We start from the raw sequence: 16,209 nt of genomic DNA, 5'->3' as shown, positions 1-16,209 counted from the left end.
AGAGCACGCACATTAAGACCCATGCCATGGGAAAGCACGGTGTTTGTGAGTGTTTTTGCTGCGGTCTAATGTAGGCCAGCTGTCCCCTCCTCGGCCTTGCGAAACACAATGCAAAATGTTGCGAGTTGCTCAAAGTCATCAGTGGTTAACCACATGAAGCCCTATAGAGCCCGTAGCCTGGGCATGTCATAATATTGCCAAAGCTAGACGACAACAACATTATCGTGCTGCGACACATTTTGAGCCATAAGTCTGTCCAAAATACTATCCAAGTCTACATAAAGTGCTATCTAAGGGGCTAGGCTATAGGGCAAGTGCTACGGGCCATGGTGGAGTCTGAAGAGCTGGGTTTTCAGACTACGGCGGAAGATTGGGAGTGAGGCTGCAGTTCTGACTGCGATGGGAAGTGCATTCCACAGTTTTGGAGCCAGAAGGGAGAAGAGTTTGGGACGTGTGGAGCGTTTACAATGAGCCACATTTAACGTCCCCGCACTGAACAAGTTGCACAGTGTCTTACTATATTCCGCAGTGCTTATATATACTTTGTATGTCATACAATGAAAAAATACATACATTTCCACCAGTTATTATTTAGATGTGTTTAGCTTGAACACTTAGAGAGAGATGACTTCCGCACACCCGGTAGGTAATTTGGAGCAGGTGTGATGACGACGAGGCATATGCAATGTGGAAAGCATTTATTTAAGAAGCAACGTTTCCTTCCTCGGGCTCAATTCAAGAATTGTCACTAAATACATTTCAGAAAGTATCATGTAGCTTTATCATGTAGTAATTGTTCTCTCTTTACACCATTTATGTGACTATCACGTTGTGTTTCTCGCTAGGGTTCTTCCTTAAATCGGCTTACTCTGATGAGAGCGTCTGATGATTTCCTAAATCGTTAATAATTATCATCGATTGTGCTGAAGCGCCGCGTTTACTTCCGTCCGACATGCCACGTGTTTGCCGTACGACGACGACGGCGGCGGCACACCGCCGTGTGACAAAGCATGAACAAGCCTCCAGGTGGAACCGAGGCGTCGCTCCCGCTCACCTCCTCCATGTCCAGGGGGTCCTCCTCTTCTTCCTGAGGTTCTGGAACGGCGTCGCCGAGACCGCCGAGGTCCAGATGGAGGTTCCTCTCCGGCTGCTGATGGCGCCGCTGGGTCCAGGGGCTCGCCGGGGCGGCGTCGGGCGGCTTCTGGCCGTTGTGCGACTGGGCCCTCTCCGCCTGCGGGGCGAGGACCGGCGAGACGGGGAGCGACGCCCTGGAGCTGCTCAGGGCGCGTCGGAAGGAGGAGACGGAGGAGGCGGAGCTCACCGGGGAGGCGCGGGGCGGCCAGGGAGAGCACTGTCTGGCCGCGTGGTCCGCTGGGGAGAGACGAGGGTTAAAGTCAGCCTGACGTTTGGGGACAAACCGACACTTAACCCGTTCTGACCCGAGATCAGATTCATACCAGGTTTCCACACTGGACACACGCGCTGGTTCTGATGAACCCATTCTGACCTGAGATCAGATTCTAAAAAATAGTCAGTCGTTGTTCGATTTTTCAAAAAAATAGCAGACCTACAAGCTCGTAGCGCGCCACTCGGTGGCGCGCTACGAGCTTGTAGATCTGCTATTTTTCAATAGCTAAAGCACGACACGATGCCGACACCAAAATGGGTTCCCGTTCAGAATGGGTTAAAATGCAACTTGAATCCGGCAACAACACGCGTTTCAGAACCTCCACCAGCCTGCAGCACCTTTATGAGAGCATTGCGAGAGGTTTTACTGGCTTGTACCCCACGTAGACGCACCGCAGGGGACTCAAAACTCACAGTCTCGGCGGTGGAGGAGGACACTATAGGAACTTTACCCTGCCCCCGTGCCCCACCCGAGCTCCCCTCAGATGTCGCCCTCTAAATATCCACCGTCGCTGCTTTCAGCAGGTCTCCCCCTCTTGCCTGTTGCGTCTCTCCAGGGGCTCACGGAGTCCCGCTGCTGGGGGCTGCTGTCTCTCTTGTTGGGCCAGGTGTTGGACATGGAGAGGAAGGAGTCCGCTCGCCGGCGGAGCAGCGTGGGCGTGCGCTGCAGGCCCGCCCCCGGGCACGCCCCCCCCGCCAGCGGATAGGACGGCAGGAGGAAGGAGCCCGCCGCGGCCGGCGACGGCGACGGCGAGGGGGCGGAGTTGGAGGGGAGGGAGAAGGTGCGCTCCACGCCGGGGCTCCCCGAGAGGACGCGCGACTTGCGCGCCACTGTTGACAAGAGAGAGACAAAGCGAGAGACAAAATGATGCAATGTCGACTATATGGGCATCCCACTGTTGACAAGAGAGACAAAGCGAGAGACAAAATGATGCAATGTCGACTATATGGGCATCCCACGATGTGTCGTAAATCGATTCAAGACCAGCTTGAATCGATTTGAATCGATTTACAATTTGAATCGCGGTTAAATTGCAATTTGAATCGTGACGCAAACGGCAGCGGGCATGTAAAAAATAAGAAAATACAGGATCATAATAATAATAATTTAATAATTGGTTAATAAGGATTAGAGAAGAAAAAAAATGATTTGTGTAAGAAAAAAATTATATTTTTCAGTTTTGTTTTCTCATTTGTCTGGAAAATAACGTGTTTTCGAGTGAATCATTACACCCCTAACATCACCGACCCCTGTACGGCCGGGGACGACATTGCGTATGTATAATAACGAAAAGGAAATGTGATTCATTGCCGGCTGAAGTTGAAAGGCGAGGCGGAGAAGGATTCCGTACCACCATCTGTATCGAGGGAGCCGGTGAGTTTGAATATGTCGGGGTCCGAGTCGAGGCTTCCGCTTCGTCTAAGACGCGCCGGGGACTCCCTTCTCCTGGAGAGCAGGGCCTTCTGGGGCTCCGCGCAACCTGCGTGGAAAACCTTAAGTCAGCTGTACTCGCTGGTGGTAACCAATTAGGGTTTGCGTAACGCTTCAACACTGTAGTTTGTGTTACAATAACAAGATGAGGCTACTGTATTATGCTTTTCTGTGGATATCGCAAAGCATTACATTTGTGCCGGAGTTCAACATGGGTTAGAATAACTCATCTTACATGAAATAATCTTAAGAGGCCCTCTGAGGGAGATTTTGTGGTTTGGTGGAGCTCGGTGGTAAAAAACTAATCTGCCAAGATCCCCTGCAACCTTTAGTAACAAAACACGGCCAGGTCCAGTCTTGCCTGTGTGTGTACACTACAGTACAGTCTCCTGTACACACTGGCTATGCAGGGGGTCGGGTCGCATGCTTCTTTGAGCAGGCATGTGTGTGTATAACCGAGGAGAAGGAAAAAAAACAAAGGGTACTGAATGGTGACATGTGACAGACGTGCCAGGTGTGCATTGCTCTGGACAGGTACACCCTGCGGCTGCAGGTGTAATCATGGTGTAATCAGGTGTAATCAGGTGTACACCCGACCCTGCTGCCGCAGGTGTGATCTTCATTAGAGGCTTACGGTGTTGGCATGTGTAGTGTCCAGATTATGCCACCATAGCAACAGTGGCGGAGGTGAATCCAATCCCTCCGTAAGGAATCAAAATCAAATGGTCACAGGGTCAAGTTAAGAGAGAGTGGGGTTGGGCAATTAACTGAAAGTATATCAAAACCGATATTTAGAACTGAAAACCAACGTAATCTTGTGTAGGTTAATCGAATAATCGTTAAGTAATGTCAACAAATCGACTGAATTCTAATAGATTCTTTTTTTTTTTTATAATCGAGTAAATCGATTAGTCCGATTGTTAATGTTTGTATACGATTGGTTGTACAATGGTGGTACAGTAAATCAATCTTCTCTCCAGGGGCTGTTTCTGGCGACACTTTCCAAAAATCAATCCACACTTTAAAATGCATTTAAATGCAGCGATAACGTTAACTTTGACAAAGGGTTACAATACCGCCATTATGAGCCCTCTCTCCGTTTTGGATCATGAACTTGTGTCTCAAGCCAGTTTGATGTAAGTTGATTTTCATACCATACTGAAATGAATGAATGAATGGAATCCAACGGCTTCCTTGAAACCCACAGTATGCTCAGGAACACGGTCAGCAGTAATGTCACGTCTGTCGTGAGTTGTGGTCAATGGGCTTTGGGCTACACAGACCACCAGACCACTGGGGGATGGTCTCAACCTTTTTTGAACTCTGGACCACTAGCATATTTCCACCCAATCCTCAGGGACCATACCACCCACCTCCCCACAACAATATGCACTGTGTATATATATATAATTTAGTATACAAGTAAGACGCGCAAACGCGGGAAGCGAACGCAGCTCGTAAATTGCAATAACAACAATTAGAATAAATTACGTACTTTTTTTTTCTTTTTAGTTAGTAATTTTTTTAAGTTTTCTACTGTGTGTGTGTTTTTTTGTGTGTGTGTGCTACAGCTGCGCCCTCTGGTGGCGGGCGGGTGGTGTCACAGCGGGACAGACACACACACAGACACACACACACACACACAGACATGATCTGCAGGGTCTCATAGTTAGTGCTCAGTGCGTTCGCAATAAGGAGGCACGGTCATTTCTGTTTTCAGAAAATAACATTTAAAATTCTAACTATAAAAGCACCAAGTATCTGTCTGTACGTACAGTACGTACAGTATGTGCGTAACTCGAGAACCGTTGGCCCCACCGGCACACGCGTTCCGCCCCCCCCCCACAGGGGGTGCAGTGCCCGGTATCGAGTCAGTCGGACCCACGGTTGTCCAGAACCGCCCCAAAAAGGCCTCTGCCCGGGGCTGCCCAGTGTCCATATATGGAGAACATCATTCTGACGTCTGCATATAGACTCCATATATGGGCATGAACGGGACACAGACATAATATCTGGGTGGGGGCATGCATTTCCAACTTGCATCGTTCCAAGTAGGCCAGTGGCCCAACGGGGCACCGCCTTAGAGTGTATATATATTTATAGAGAAGGCACCCAGAGGAAATCTTGAGGCGAAATGGACATAGTGGCCGAATGAAGGTATTGCAGCCTGGCCCCAAACACATGAACGCGCTGTCCGTTGACTATCATTGTACACGTTCACGACGGACGACGCTCGTGCGCGTTCAACGGCAGCGCGTTCATGTGTTTGGGGCCACTCACCATTGCAATCCGTCCCAGAATGCACTCTGTTCCTACCAGGAAGGAGGAGTGACTCCGCCTCATGCGCTTTTGAGCAACTCAATGCAAGTGGATGGGAGGAGAACTCGGGTGTCTTCTCTATAGATATATATACTCTATGGGCACCGCTGTGGAGGCTCCAACGGGCAGCGCTCTAGTTACCGTAATGCTAGACGTATAAGAGCCAGGGTAACATTCCACGCTGACAGGTGCTGCCCAAACCCATAGCAGTGTGAGTAATGAGTATACGGAACACTGGCCAATTGTGTTTGTATGGACGCACGGCGAGTGGGCCGCAGCACGGCGGATTTGAGCCCCTATAGACTCCCTGCACTTAAAGCTGGATTCATAGCGCTGTCACGCACAGGAAATAGCCAACCTGCAAGCTCAATGCGTTACACCAGACGCTTTGTTTGCGCAAAACTGCGCGGAACTCGCTGTATCAAGCTGTTATTACCAGCTTTTGGTGGACTTATGGAATGATTAAACATATTTTTGACACATGGAACACCTATACTTATGTTACGGACATCTAGCACATACCAAGGTGGTGCATATTGCTTTCTGTCTGTTAATTGAATGTTGTTTACTGACGTTAACGTTCAATGACAGAGGGGGGGGGGGGGGAAGCTCTTCGAAAGAAGGGGACTGGTCGTTGACCCTCGGGCCAACAATCCATCATGTTTACTCTAATTGCATGTTGTCACCCTTCCACAATATTACTGTCCCGACACCCACGCACATTATGTGCAAACCACAATCACAGTGTCTCTAGTGTAGTTTAGAGCTCTGTGATTGCACAGACATTCAGAACCACATGGCTAACATTATGTGCACTTTTAACCACTTAAGGCTTAAGCCATTTACTATGCACTTTGTCGCACGACAAATAGCTCAAATAGCCGATGCACCGTAGCTGTCGAGGAGATTTATTTCAGACGGTTATTCTATTCATTTAAGAGGACTCTAAATCATGCATGCTGTTGTCCTTGTAACCACATAGCTGTGTATAGTGAAGAGTGAAAGTCTGATCGTGGTTGATCATCCATGCCTGTGGAAACATGTATTTCGTGTCTCTTAGTGGTGAAGCGCTTTTTTTTTTTACTTATAGGTGAATAAGTATTGTTATTTCCATGATTAGGAGATGTAGTAGACCAGATGTGGGTAACTTTTGATGATGGAGAGGGCCATTATAATTATTTCCACACTCACTCCAGAAGGCCACCTTGCATCTACGGTAGGGAAGAAACCGTATTTTAACTTTTTTCCTAAAAAGGTCCTACTACAAAAGTAGCAAAAGATTGCCGATCTACAAGCTCGAACGTGTCACGATCATCGCTATTTTTTCCATTTCTTTATTGTAATCCTGAAAAAAAAAAAAAAAGCTATTTTTAAATTGGAATCTTGAAAAGCAACATTTTTAATTTAATTTCAAAAGCATGTAGTTATACTAATACTGGTCATTAAGCTACTAGTTTAGAACAACGTAATTAAAGCGGGTCATGGTTGCATGTTTTGGAATTGCCCCATTAAAGTTGCTGCAGTTAAGTGAAGGTGGAGGGGGGGGGAATATGGGCCCCGGGCCGCTAGTATGTATGTAAATATAGACCATCAGCAGCACATGTGGTCTACATGCCCATAAAATGCCAGCCTATACACAGCACTGTGATTTGGGCAGCTTTGCTGAAGATGGGACTGGGAGGAGAGGGAGGCCTGCATGCAGTTTTATTTTTTCTGCTCAGTCGATTATATTTGATATAATTTACTTATGGTAGGCTGACGTTGCTTTGATAAACTAGTGCTTACGGACTAAATGTTTCAGGTGCACATTAACATCTCCCCAAATGCCTTGCCCTTGTAACTGAACTAACTCGTGGCAGGTTTGCATAATTGCATAATGCTTTGTTACTGTGGCAAGTTGAACCGTCATCCATGTGTGACTCTGTGGCCCTTTGAAAATGTTTACACTTGTAAACGTTGGGGGGAAAAGCAGTGTCTTGTTGAACTAGAATACAGCTCTGATGGTCTCACAGCTTTGGATATCCTGTGCGAACGGTGGGTGACTCCTTTCACTCCGCAAGCTTTCTAATCCAATTCAAAGCTGCTCTAATTTGGATCCCAGCTTGCACTCGTTATCTCCTTTGGGCTTCATGTGGTAGTGTATGTGGCATCAATTGGGCCATTATTTCTGTATTACATCAATTTTGTGATGAGACTAGATATCGTTATATAAATATAGTGATATTGCATATTTCTTTCCTGGTTGTAATCAATTAAGCCTTGTATCATTACACTTAAGGCATATTCATACTCCTGTTTTAGGTGATAAGGTGACTCTGTGGTTAGTCAAAACAGAAGTGCTGGGGTGAGCATCACCGCAGCGTGATGTCATGATGTAGCTTTCGGTGGTATAGACTTCAATAAGGGCAAAGAGTGTGCGACATGTCACATCGCAACAGGTAGTGAGTAATTTCAGTATTTTCATTTAAAAAAAGATATATATTTTTTTTTAAGAGAGATAATTTGGGCAAAAATATGATTGGATTTTATCCATATCGCCCTGGGCTCAAGTCTATTAGACAAAGATGAAGAGGTGGTGGTGATAATTACCAAAACTGGGGATGTAGGTCTCTGGACTGGTCTTCCTGCTGAGGGACAGGTTGTCGTCTCCTGGGGTCACCTGCAGAGTGTGTGTGTGTGTGTGTGTGTGTGTGTGTGTGTGTGGAGAGACATAATTACAACATGGAAAAAGACATGCGTGCCTTCGGGAGTAGGAAAAAAAGAAAGAAAGCATGAAGTTCAGATGACAAAACGTGAGCAATCTTTTGGGCAGAGGGGACCTCTGTAATTCTATCCAGCAGCCTCAACAAAAGGGATGCAGCACAGAGACACTGGACTTGGGCTGGGATTCTGCCAGGGCACCTAAATAGTGGCACGTAATGTCCAGGACCGTTCTCATTCCTCTTTTACCGTCCAGGTTAATAGGGGTTTGTTGTCGTTAAGTGATATTTTTGCTATCGTTTGTTTCGTAAATTAACGCCCCACTTGATCATACGCACGGGGTCACACGAAAGCATAAATAGTAAGCAGATCCACAAGCTCGAAACGAAGTGACACGCGCAGCACGAAGCGAGCTTGTAGATCTGCCGTTTTGAGATTTGAATCCTGAAAAGTAACAGTTTTGGACATTGAGGTTTCCACTGGACAGATAAACCTGTCCAGTGGCTCTACCAGTGGTTCCAAACGGTTTCATGCCAAGGACCCCCAACATTAGCCCGCGGACCCCCATTTGAAAATACATGCCAGGGACCCCCATAAGAGATTAAGAGAATTTCAAGGACCCCCAGTTTGACATGCATTAGTCTATACATTTAGACTGTAAATGTATAGACATTTAGTCTATACATTTAGCCGGGGACCCCCTGAAACTCCCTCAAGGACCCCTGGGGGTCCCCGGACCCCACTTTGGGAACCACTGCTCTACACTGTATTCTGAAAGTAATCATTGTTTGTTCAGCAACAGCAAAATGTACGTCATATTGTCCCTCATTACACCATATTGTCTCTTTGTTAATGGCATTTAATGTTTGTGTTGGCACCGTTTGTTTTACATCGCCTAATCAACATGAGTTAGACTTTAATATATTAGCGCCCCTCACTTCACGCGGGTGTGATTTTTTTGTTTAGTAATAGTAATGAGCTGGATAGACGGGGAGAGCCCCGTGTTACAGAACAAATACTCCACAGCAACGTTTTATTATGGGAATACAGTTCTGAACAAAAGCACATCACTTAATAATCAGCGGCACCTGTGTAAAAGCATTTTTGCATGGCTTCATGCAGCAATGCTGAGGCACTCGTCATCGACTGAGGCCATCAATGGCTGAGAGATCAATCTCGCCGCCTCTGCAGTGCAATCAGCTCTCTATGCAGTGCACTGACGGTGTTGGTAATCAACACGAGAGCAGTAAATATAAATAAGCGATGTTTTACTGCCAACACGGGCGCTGCGATATTACCAATTATGTTTCAGGGCCCCCCCCCCCCTCCACCCCACCAAGTGCTCTGTGTGGCGAGGTTGTTGCTGGGAGACGCAGGCTGGTGTAAACAGAAGGTTTTCTGTGGAAGGCTCAGAGATGAGTAATGCCTCTCAAATCAATCTATGGTGAATTAACCCCATTTTGACCTGAGATCAGATTTTTAAAAAAAAAGTCTTCTACATCCTGACAGTTTTCTGAAAAAGCTATGTTTCTATGTCAGTCAAAAAATAGCAGACCTACAAGCTCGTAGCGTGCCACTCGGTGGCGTGCTATGAGCTTGTAGATCTGCTATTTTTCAATAGCTAAAGCATAACATAATGCTAACACCAAAAGGGGTTCCCGTCCCAAAATGGGTTTTTTTTAACCCTATTTACACTTTGACAGGCTGGGGTCTGTACTTGGTCATCTCCTTCTTTCACTCTACAGTATACATCAAATCTGTTAGGCTAAAATCTACACATGTTGCGACATGTTGCGACATGTTGCGACATTGTCCAGTTGTGTGGTCCAATGCAGCGAAAAAGGACCTGCGTAAATTACAAATAGCCCAGAATAAGGCAGCTCGCCTTGCCCTGAACTGCAATACTAGATCTAGTACACTGTTAAATCATCAGAAGCTGTCATGGATGTTGGTGGAGCAGAGATTAGCTGCCAGTCTGGCTGGATTTTTTAGGAATATTTGTTCAAATAAAAAACCAAAATGCTTATATAAAAATATTCATTATACCAGCGATAGACATATACATAATACCAGACATGTTGCAATGGGTCGATTTACAGTGCCTAAGCCAAGAACTGAAGCAATGAAGAATACAGTCATGTACAGGGCAATGACTTTCTGGAACTCTCTACCAGTATGCATCACAGAAATTAAGGGTAAAAGGCATTTTAAGAAAAGACTAAAGGACTTTTTATATATATGGTAAATTGTAATTCTGTTTATTTTAATGTAATCTAGTAGAGTGAATGCACGGTTGTTGCATGGTTGTTATGCTTTAATGTATTTATTTTGTGATATCTGTAATGTTGTTCTTATTTCAATTTTTGTATGTATATTATTCTGTGAGGACCCCAGGAAGAATAGCTGTTGCCAGGTGTAACAGCTAATGGGGATCCTAAATAAACTAAATAAACATGATTGTTGCGTGAGCTTGTAGATGAGCTATTTTTCATCAAATATTTGCTTCATTTTTTTCGTGTTAACATTAAACTGCTACTTGCTATTGAAGGGTCATAGAGTTTGCCAGAGATGTTCATAGAAAACAGACTGACCGGTTGAATCGACTGCGACCCCCCCGCAGTCGATTCAACTACTAGTCCTATTAATTGGACGTACGTTTTTGAGCCGTACAACCGCTGCTATGCACAGCTTTGTGTCTGTCTGTCCGTTTGAGCACGGAATGTGCTCATACGATTTGAACGATGACGATGTTGACATCATCAGACGTCGAAAGGCACCGCTCACTTCACACGAGTGTGACTTTTCTAAAACAAAGTGCCTCTGTTGGATTTCTAAAGGCTGCTGCTGTGGACGGACGGGTGGCTATACGGTCCTTGTTCATGAACTAGACTATATTACACTTAATGGTACCACATGGTCTTCTAGAGGAAGTGAAGGAGCTAACCGGCTGACTGTCTCATCTGTAGTGCGACATAAGCAGTGGTCGAATGAAATGGGCAAACGTTGGCTTCTTGGATACAATATCTACCAGTAAGACGCCCGAGGGTGAGAAGAAGCGACCGAGGTCGCGTGCACGCATCCGCCTGGGTGACAGCAGACTGCTGGGCGAGCGCTGGCGCTTTGGCATGGGGGGGGGGGGGGGTCAGGTCAACATATGGAATGAATTCTGTACTGGCCATATACGGAGCGTGTCTTGAGTGTACAGGTTCTGACATACATCCATATATGAAGGGTTTGAGGTCAGATGTGGAGTTGCTGGCCAATATTGATGACATCAGGGATCTCCATATATGGGCTTAATTGCAACCAGCAGGTCGCATTTACTGTGACGAGGGATCCCTGAAAGTCAGAACCTGGGCACCATATATGGAGACTCTCTGATGCATGGGGATTTTGAGTGACACGCTGACTGACTGACTCACGGACAAAATGTACGACTTCATAGTAAATGCGACCTGTGGTTTAATTTCAGCATTCCTAGGTGAATTATGCATGGCAAAAGAAAAACAGCGATTGAAGCGCACACAAAGAGTCGTGCTGCTCGCAATTACTGCTGTCCTTGAGTGATTGGGGAGCAAGATGAACATCAATCAAAGCCTCTAGGGCCCTTGAGATGCAAGGGGGTTTCAAAGTCAACCTGACAGAATGTTCAATCTCATCTGTACAAGGTTGTGAACAAGTGACAGTGTGAACTGTAAATATATATATTTTTTTGTGAGTGTGTGTGTGGTCACATTACTGCTTAATTAATGACAACAACGGGTAACACCTTGCATCGGTTCCCACGGGAAGGCGGAGAGCTAAACTATACAAGACTATTCCTTTCATAATGTGCTCAATTCCTAAACGATCCTAAACCAATAAAAATAAATACCAGACAAATCCAGGGATGCTTTGCATAGAGATCAATAGGGAGTTAGACACTGATGGATAGATAAGGAGAAGGATAGAGTTGGTGTAGGTGAGTTGTTGGGGGTGTAGACTACAGACTATTGAGATGAATAACCCCACCTGTTCAGAGTCTTTCCCATTAGGAGCGCTGCATGGCTGCTCATTCTCCGTGGACATTTCCCACGGCAGCTTGTTCTTTCCTTTGCCCGCACTGACGATCCTCCTCGGCGGCGGCATGGCGTCGGTCAGTGAACCCAGACTGCCGTAGCCGTACATCCGATCGGCGCCGTCCGGTTCATTCCGGTGGTTCCTGCCACTGTTCCTGCCACTGTTGTTAATCCAGCCTCCGTTGAGCACCCAGTCCAGGTCGGCTCCGGATCCGGTCTGTGGAGAGCACCGCTGCCCCGGTTTGGGCACCGCCAGGGCATATTCCACCAGACCCTCCGAGGAGAGCTTTGGGAGGACGTGCCGTGCCCGCCTCGCCTGCACCGCCGCCATCAGACCCTCTGCGTCCTCGTTGAGCTCGACCATGTCCACGGCCTTTATGAGGGGCTGCTTCTTCCCCATGTCGAGGCAATAGTCAAAGACGGCAAACAGCTCCAGGGCCGCGTGGCGAACCTTCCTTTTGCTGTCTGCCAAGTACGGTGCAACTTGGAAGCAGAGGTCGGGGATGTTGAAGTCTCCCCTGGGATGGGTGAGCATAGCTGCCGTGATGACGTTGAGAATGTCTTCTCGAACCCTGGAGTTTTTGTGCCTCAGATGTCCAACGACGAGGTCCAGCACCTCCTGCGGTCCCACGGCTCTCATCAGCTGTCGGAAGACATTCATGTATTCACGCCTGGTGACGGTGTGGGTGTCCCCGAGGGACTTCAGAGCCACGCCAGTTATTTGTCTGAAATATCTGTCAACGTCCGAGTCCAGCTTTTGAATGAGGACATTAATGACCTGTAAAGTGCCGTGCAATACTTTAAAATTGCTGTCGTCCAGGAGCTGGTGGAGAAAACGTATGAACTCGTCAATACTGTCGGCCGGGACCGACTTCAGGTCCAAGTCGGAGAGGATGTCTTTCAGCTCCTCCACCCCATTTGTTCGGTTCTGGTAGCTCTTCGGGTCCAGGAGCTGCTCGTGTAACTCCTGGGAGATCAACCCAAGTATCATCATTGAGTCGAATTATAGTCTGATGTGCTGGTCACTAGAGCCGGGGGGAAGTATTTAAACCAGTTCCATTTAAAAATAAAAAATCCTATGACTGACAGTCAGGAACACTCCACTATAGAACCATGCGTGGATTAATGGCGATTCGTTCCAGCATATATCATATAATCACTCACCCCGAGCCCCAGCCAGACGTTTAAAAGGCGTACAGTCTGTCGTCAGCGCGGTACTGTCGTGTAAACAACAACAACTTGTAGACAGTATTGACATTGTATTTGCTGGACTGGTGCCGTGTCCGTATAGATCCTCCACGCGATCCGTTTTGTCCAGATTGAGCGTCTGAACCACAACAACAACAACAACAGCTGCAACACGACCACTTGTGGCTGTCGGAATGGCTGAAATAGCCCTGCTGCTGCTGCTTCGACGGTGAAGAAGAAGAGTGCTTCTCTCTCCACTGACTCCCCCTCTTCATCTGCATGGCGTCAAGAACATTTTCACTTACACCAAACGTTGGTTACGGTACCGGATTACCTTCTTCTTCTCCAGCAACAACAGCCCGCGGACCGCGACCCACCACCATGGCCCAAAGTTAGCTGCTGCTGCTGCCGAGGAGACTGCGCCGATGTCGGAAGAGACTTGTCGTTTATTGAGATTAATGCTATTCTTCTTAGCAAAGTTAGAAGAAAGCCCGTGAAATCTCGCTTCTAGACCTCGCATTTTCCACCCCGCAAGTCGTCCCCGATCGCTCCTTTAGCAGAACGCTGAGTCCACCGTCAGATGTCCGGAACATTCTTCTGGTTCTGGGCAGTGCCAGGGGAGATGGTTCCACGGCGGCGGTGGTGGTCCAGGTGGCTATGATCGAGGTTCGGGTGGGTGTTTTTGGAGGCTCTAGTACGGCCGCTCCGTTCAGTCAGTGAAGCCCACACACACACCGAGACAGACAGACAGGCAGCAAAATGGCGAATACATGTCGCAAACTAACTGACCGCTGCCATGGTGATGACGCGACTTCAACTCTCGAGAGAGAATAAAATGCGAGCGAGAGCGGTCTGGTGTATTTATAACCCTGATATAAACCACACACAAGTAGATCGTGATTGTGTATGTATGTATGTATATGTATATATGTATATATGTATATATGTATATATATATATATATATATATATATATATATATATATATATATATATATATATATATATATATATATATATATATATATATACACACACACACACACACACACACACACACACACACACACACACACACCCCAATAATAACAATATACATGTTTGAGTGATACAGTAGGCGGGGCAGTATCTATAGTGGTCAGTTTAGCTTAACTTTATTTATTTGATGTTTTTGTCCAGTAAGAATTGAGTCTCGAATACCTAGGTATTCGAGACTCAATTCTTACTGGACATTAGCTGGTATAGTGGCCACTACTCCGGAGTAAGCATTAGGTCTATTAAAGATTAATAGGCCTATTAGCTATGATTCACTTAAACACTGCAGATAATTAACAGTGAATCATATAGCTAATAGATCCATTAATGAACTTAAATAGACCTGTGCACAGGTATTCGAGCCTCAATTCTTACTAGAAAACTGCACCACTCGGTTCACACAGGTGTGATTCTTTTTTTTACATTGGACTGGATCGAGTGTGGCTTTTATTTTGATACCTGGGGGGGGGGGGGGGGGGGGGGTAGTCTATCCTGATTCCTGATTGGTAACAGCACAACTCACCCCGTCCCCGCTTTTCGTCCTAGCCCTGAAACATGACACGTCATGTGAACCATGGCTGAAACATGACATGTCATGTGAACCATGGCTGAAACATGACATGTCATGTGAACCATGGCTGAAAAATGACACATCATGTGAGCCATGGCTGAAACATGACATGTCATGTGAACCATGGCTGAAACATGACATGTCATGTGAACCATGGCTGAAACATGACATGTCATGTGAACCATGGCTGAAAAATGACACATCATGTGAGCCATGGCTGAAACATGACATGTCATGTGAACCATGGCTGAAACATGCTGACATGTCATGTGAACCATGGCTGAAACATGACGCGTCATGTGAACCATGGCTGAAACATGACATGTCATGTGAACCATGGCTGAAACATGACATGTCATGTGAACCATGGCTGAAACATGCTGACACGTCATGTGAACCATGGCTGAAACATGACGCGTCATGTGAACCATGGCTGAAACATGACATGTCATGTGAACCATGGCTGAAACATGCTGACATGTCATGTGAACCATGGCTGAAACATGACACGTCATGTGAACCATGGCTGAAACATGCTGACATGTCATGTGAACCATGGCTGAAACATGACACGTCATGTGAACCATGGCTGAAACATGCTGACATGTCATGTGAACCATGGCTGAAACATGCTGACACGTCATGTGAACCATGGCTGAAACATGACATGTCATGTGAACCATGGCTGAAACATGACATGTCATGTGAACCATGGCTGAAACATGACATGTCATGTGAACCATGGCTGAAACATGCTGACACGTCATGTGAACCATGGCTGAAACATGCTGACACGTCATGTGAACCATGGCTGAAACATGACACGTCATGTGAACCATGGCTGAAACATGCTGACACGTCATGTGAACCATGGCTGAAACATGCTGACATGTCATGTGAACCATGGCTGAAACATGCTGACATGTCATGTGAACCATGGCTGAAACATGCTGACATGTCATGTGAACCATGGCTGAAACATGCTGACATGTCATGTGAACCATGGCTGAAACATGCTGACATGTCATGTGAACCATGGCTGAAACATGACATGTCATGTGAACCATGGCTGAAACATGACATGTCATGTGAACCATGGCTGAAACATGACATGTCATGTGAACCATGGCTGAAACATGACATGTCATGTGAACCATGGCTGAAACATGCTGACACGTCATGTGAACCATGGCTGAAACATGACATGTCATGTGAACCATGGCTGAAACATGACATGTCATGTGAACCATGGCTGAAACATGCTGACACGTCATGTGAACCATGGCTGAAACATGCTGACACGTCATGTGAACCATGGCTGAAACATGACACGTCATGTGAACCATGGCTGAAACATGCTGACACGTCATGTGAACCATGGCTGAAACATGCTGACATGTCATGTGAACCATGGCTGAAACATGCTGACATGTCATGTGAACCATGGCTGAAACATGCTGACATGTCATGTGAACCATGGCTGAAACATGCTGACATGT

General features: G+C 46.5%; 1 protein-coding gene across 1 annotated transcript in view; it reads right to left on the bottom strand.

Annotated features, from left to right (window-relative positions):
- The window catches only part of togaram1 (TOG array regulator of axonemal microtubules 1), a 40,580-nt gene extending 26,709 nt beyond the window's left edge, over positions 1 to 13,871 (bottom strand). Inside the window, exons 1-5 of the mRNA XM_083791723.1 lie at positions 11,870 to 13,871; positions 7,748 to 7,817; positions 2,760 to 2,888; positions 1,948 to 2,238; positions 1,055 to 1,371 (exon numbers count right to left, since the gene is read on the bottom strand). Coding sequence (XP_083647849.1) covers positions 1,055 to 1,371; positions 1,948 to 2,238; positions 2,760 to 2,888; positions 7,748 to 7,817; positions 11,870 to 12,910 — 1,848 coding nt within the window. The 5' untranslated portion in view covers positions 12,911 to 13,871. The remainder of the gene's footprint in view (positions 1 to 1,054; positions 1,372 to 1,947; positions 2,239 to 2,759; positions 2,889 to 7,747; positions 7,818 to 11,869) is intronic.
- Positions 13,872 to 16,209: the final 2,338 nt, after the last annotated feature.

Source organism: Protomyctophum parallelum (assembly GCF_964188405.1).
Source record: "Protomyctophum parallelum genome assembly, chromosome: 20".
Taxonomy (NCBI): Eukaryota; Metazoa; Chordata; class Actinopteri; order Myctophiformes; family Myctophidae; genus Protomyctophum; species Protomyctophum parallelum.
Note: the sequence above shows the minus strand (reverse complement) of the source record. Positions and strands in the feature narration are given on the sequence as shown.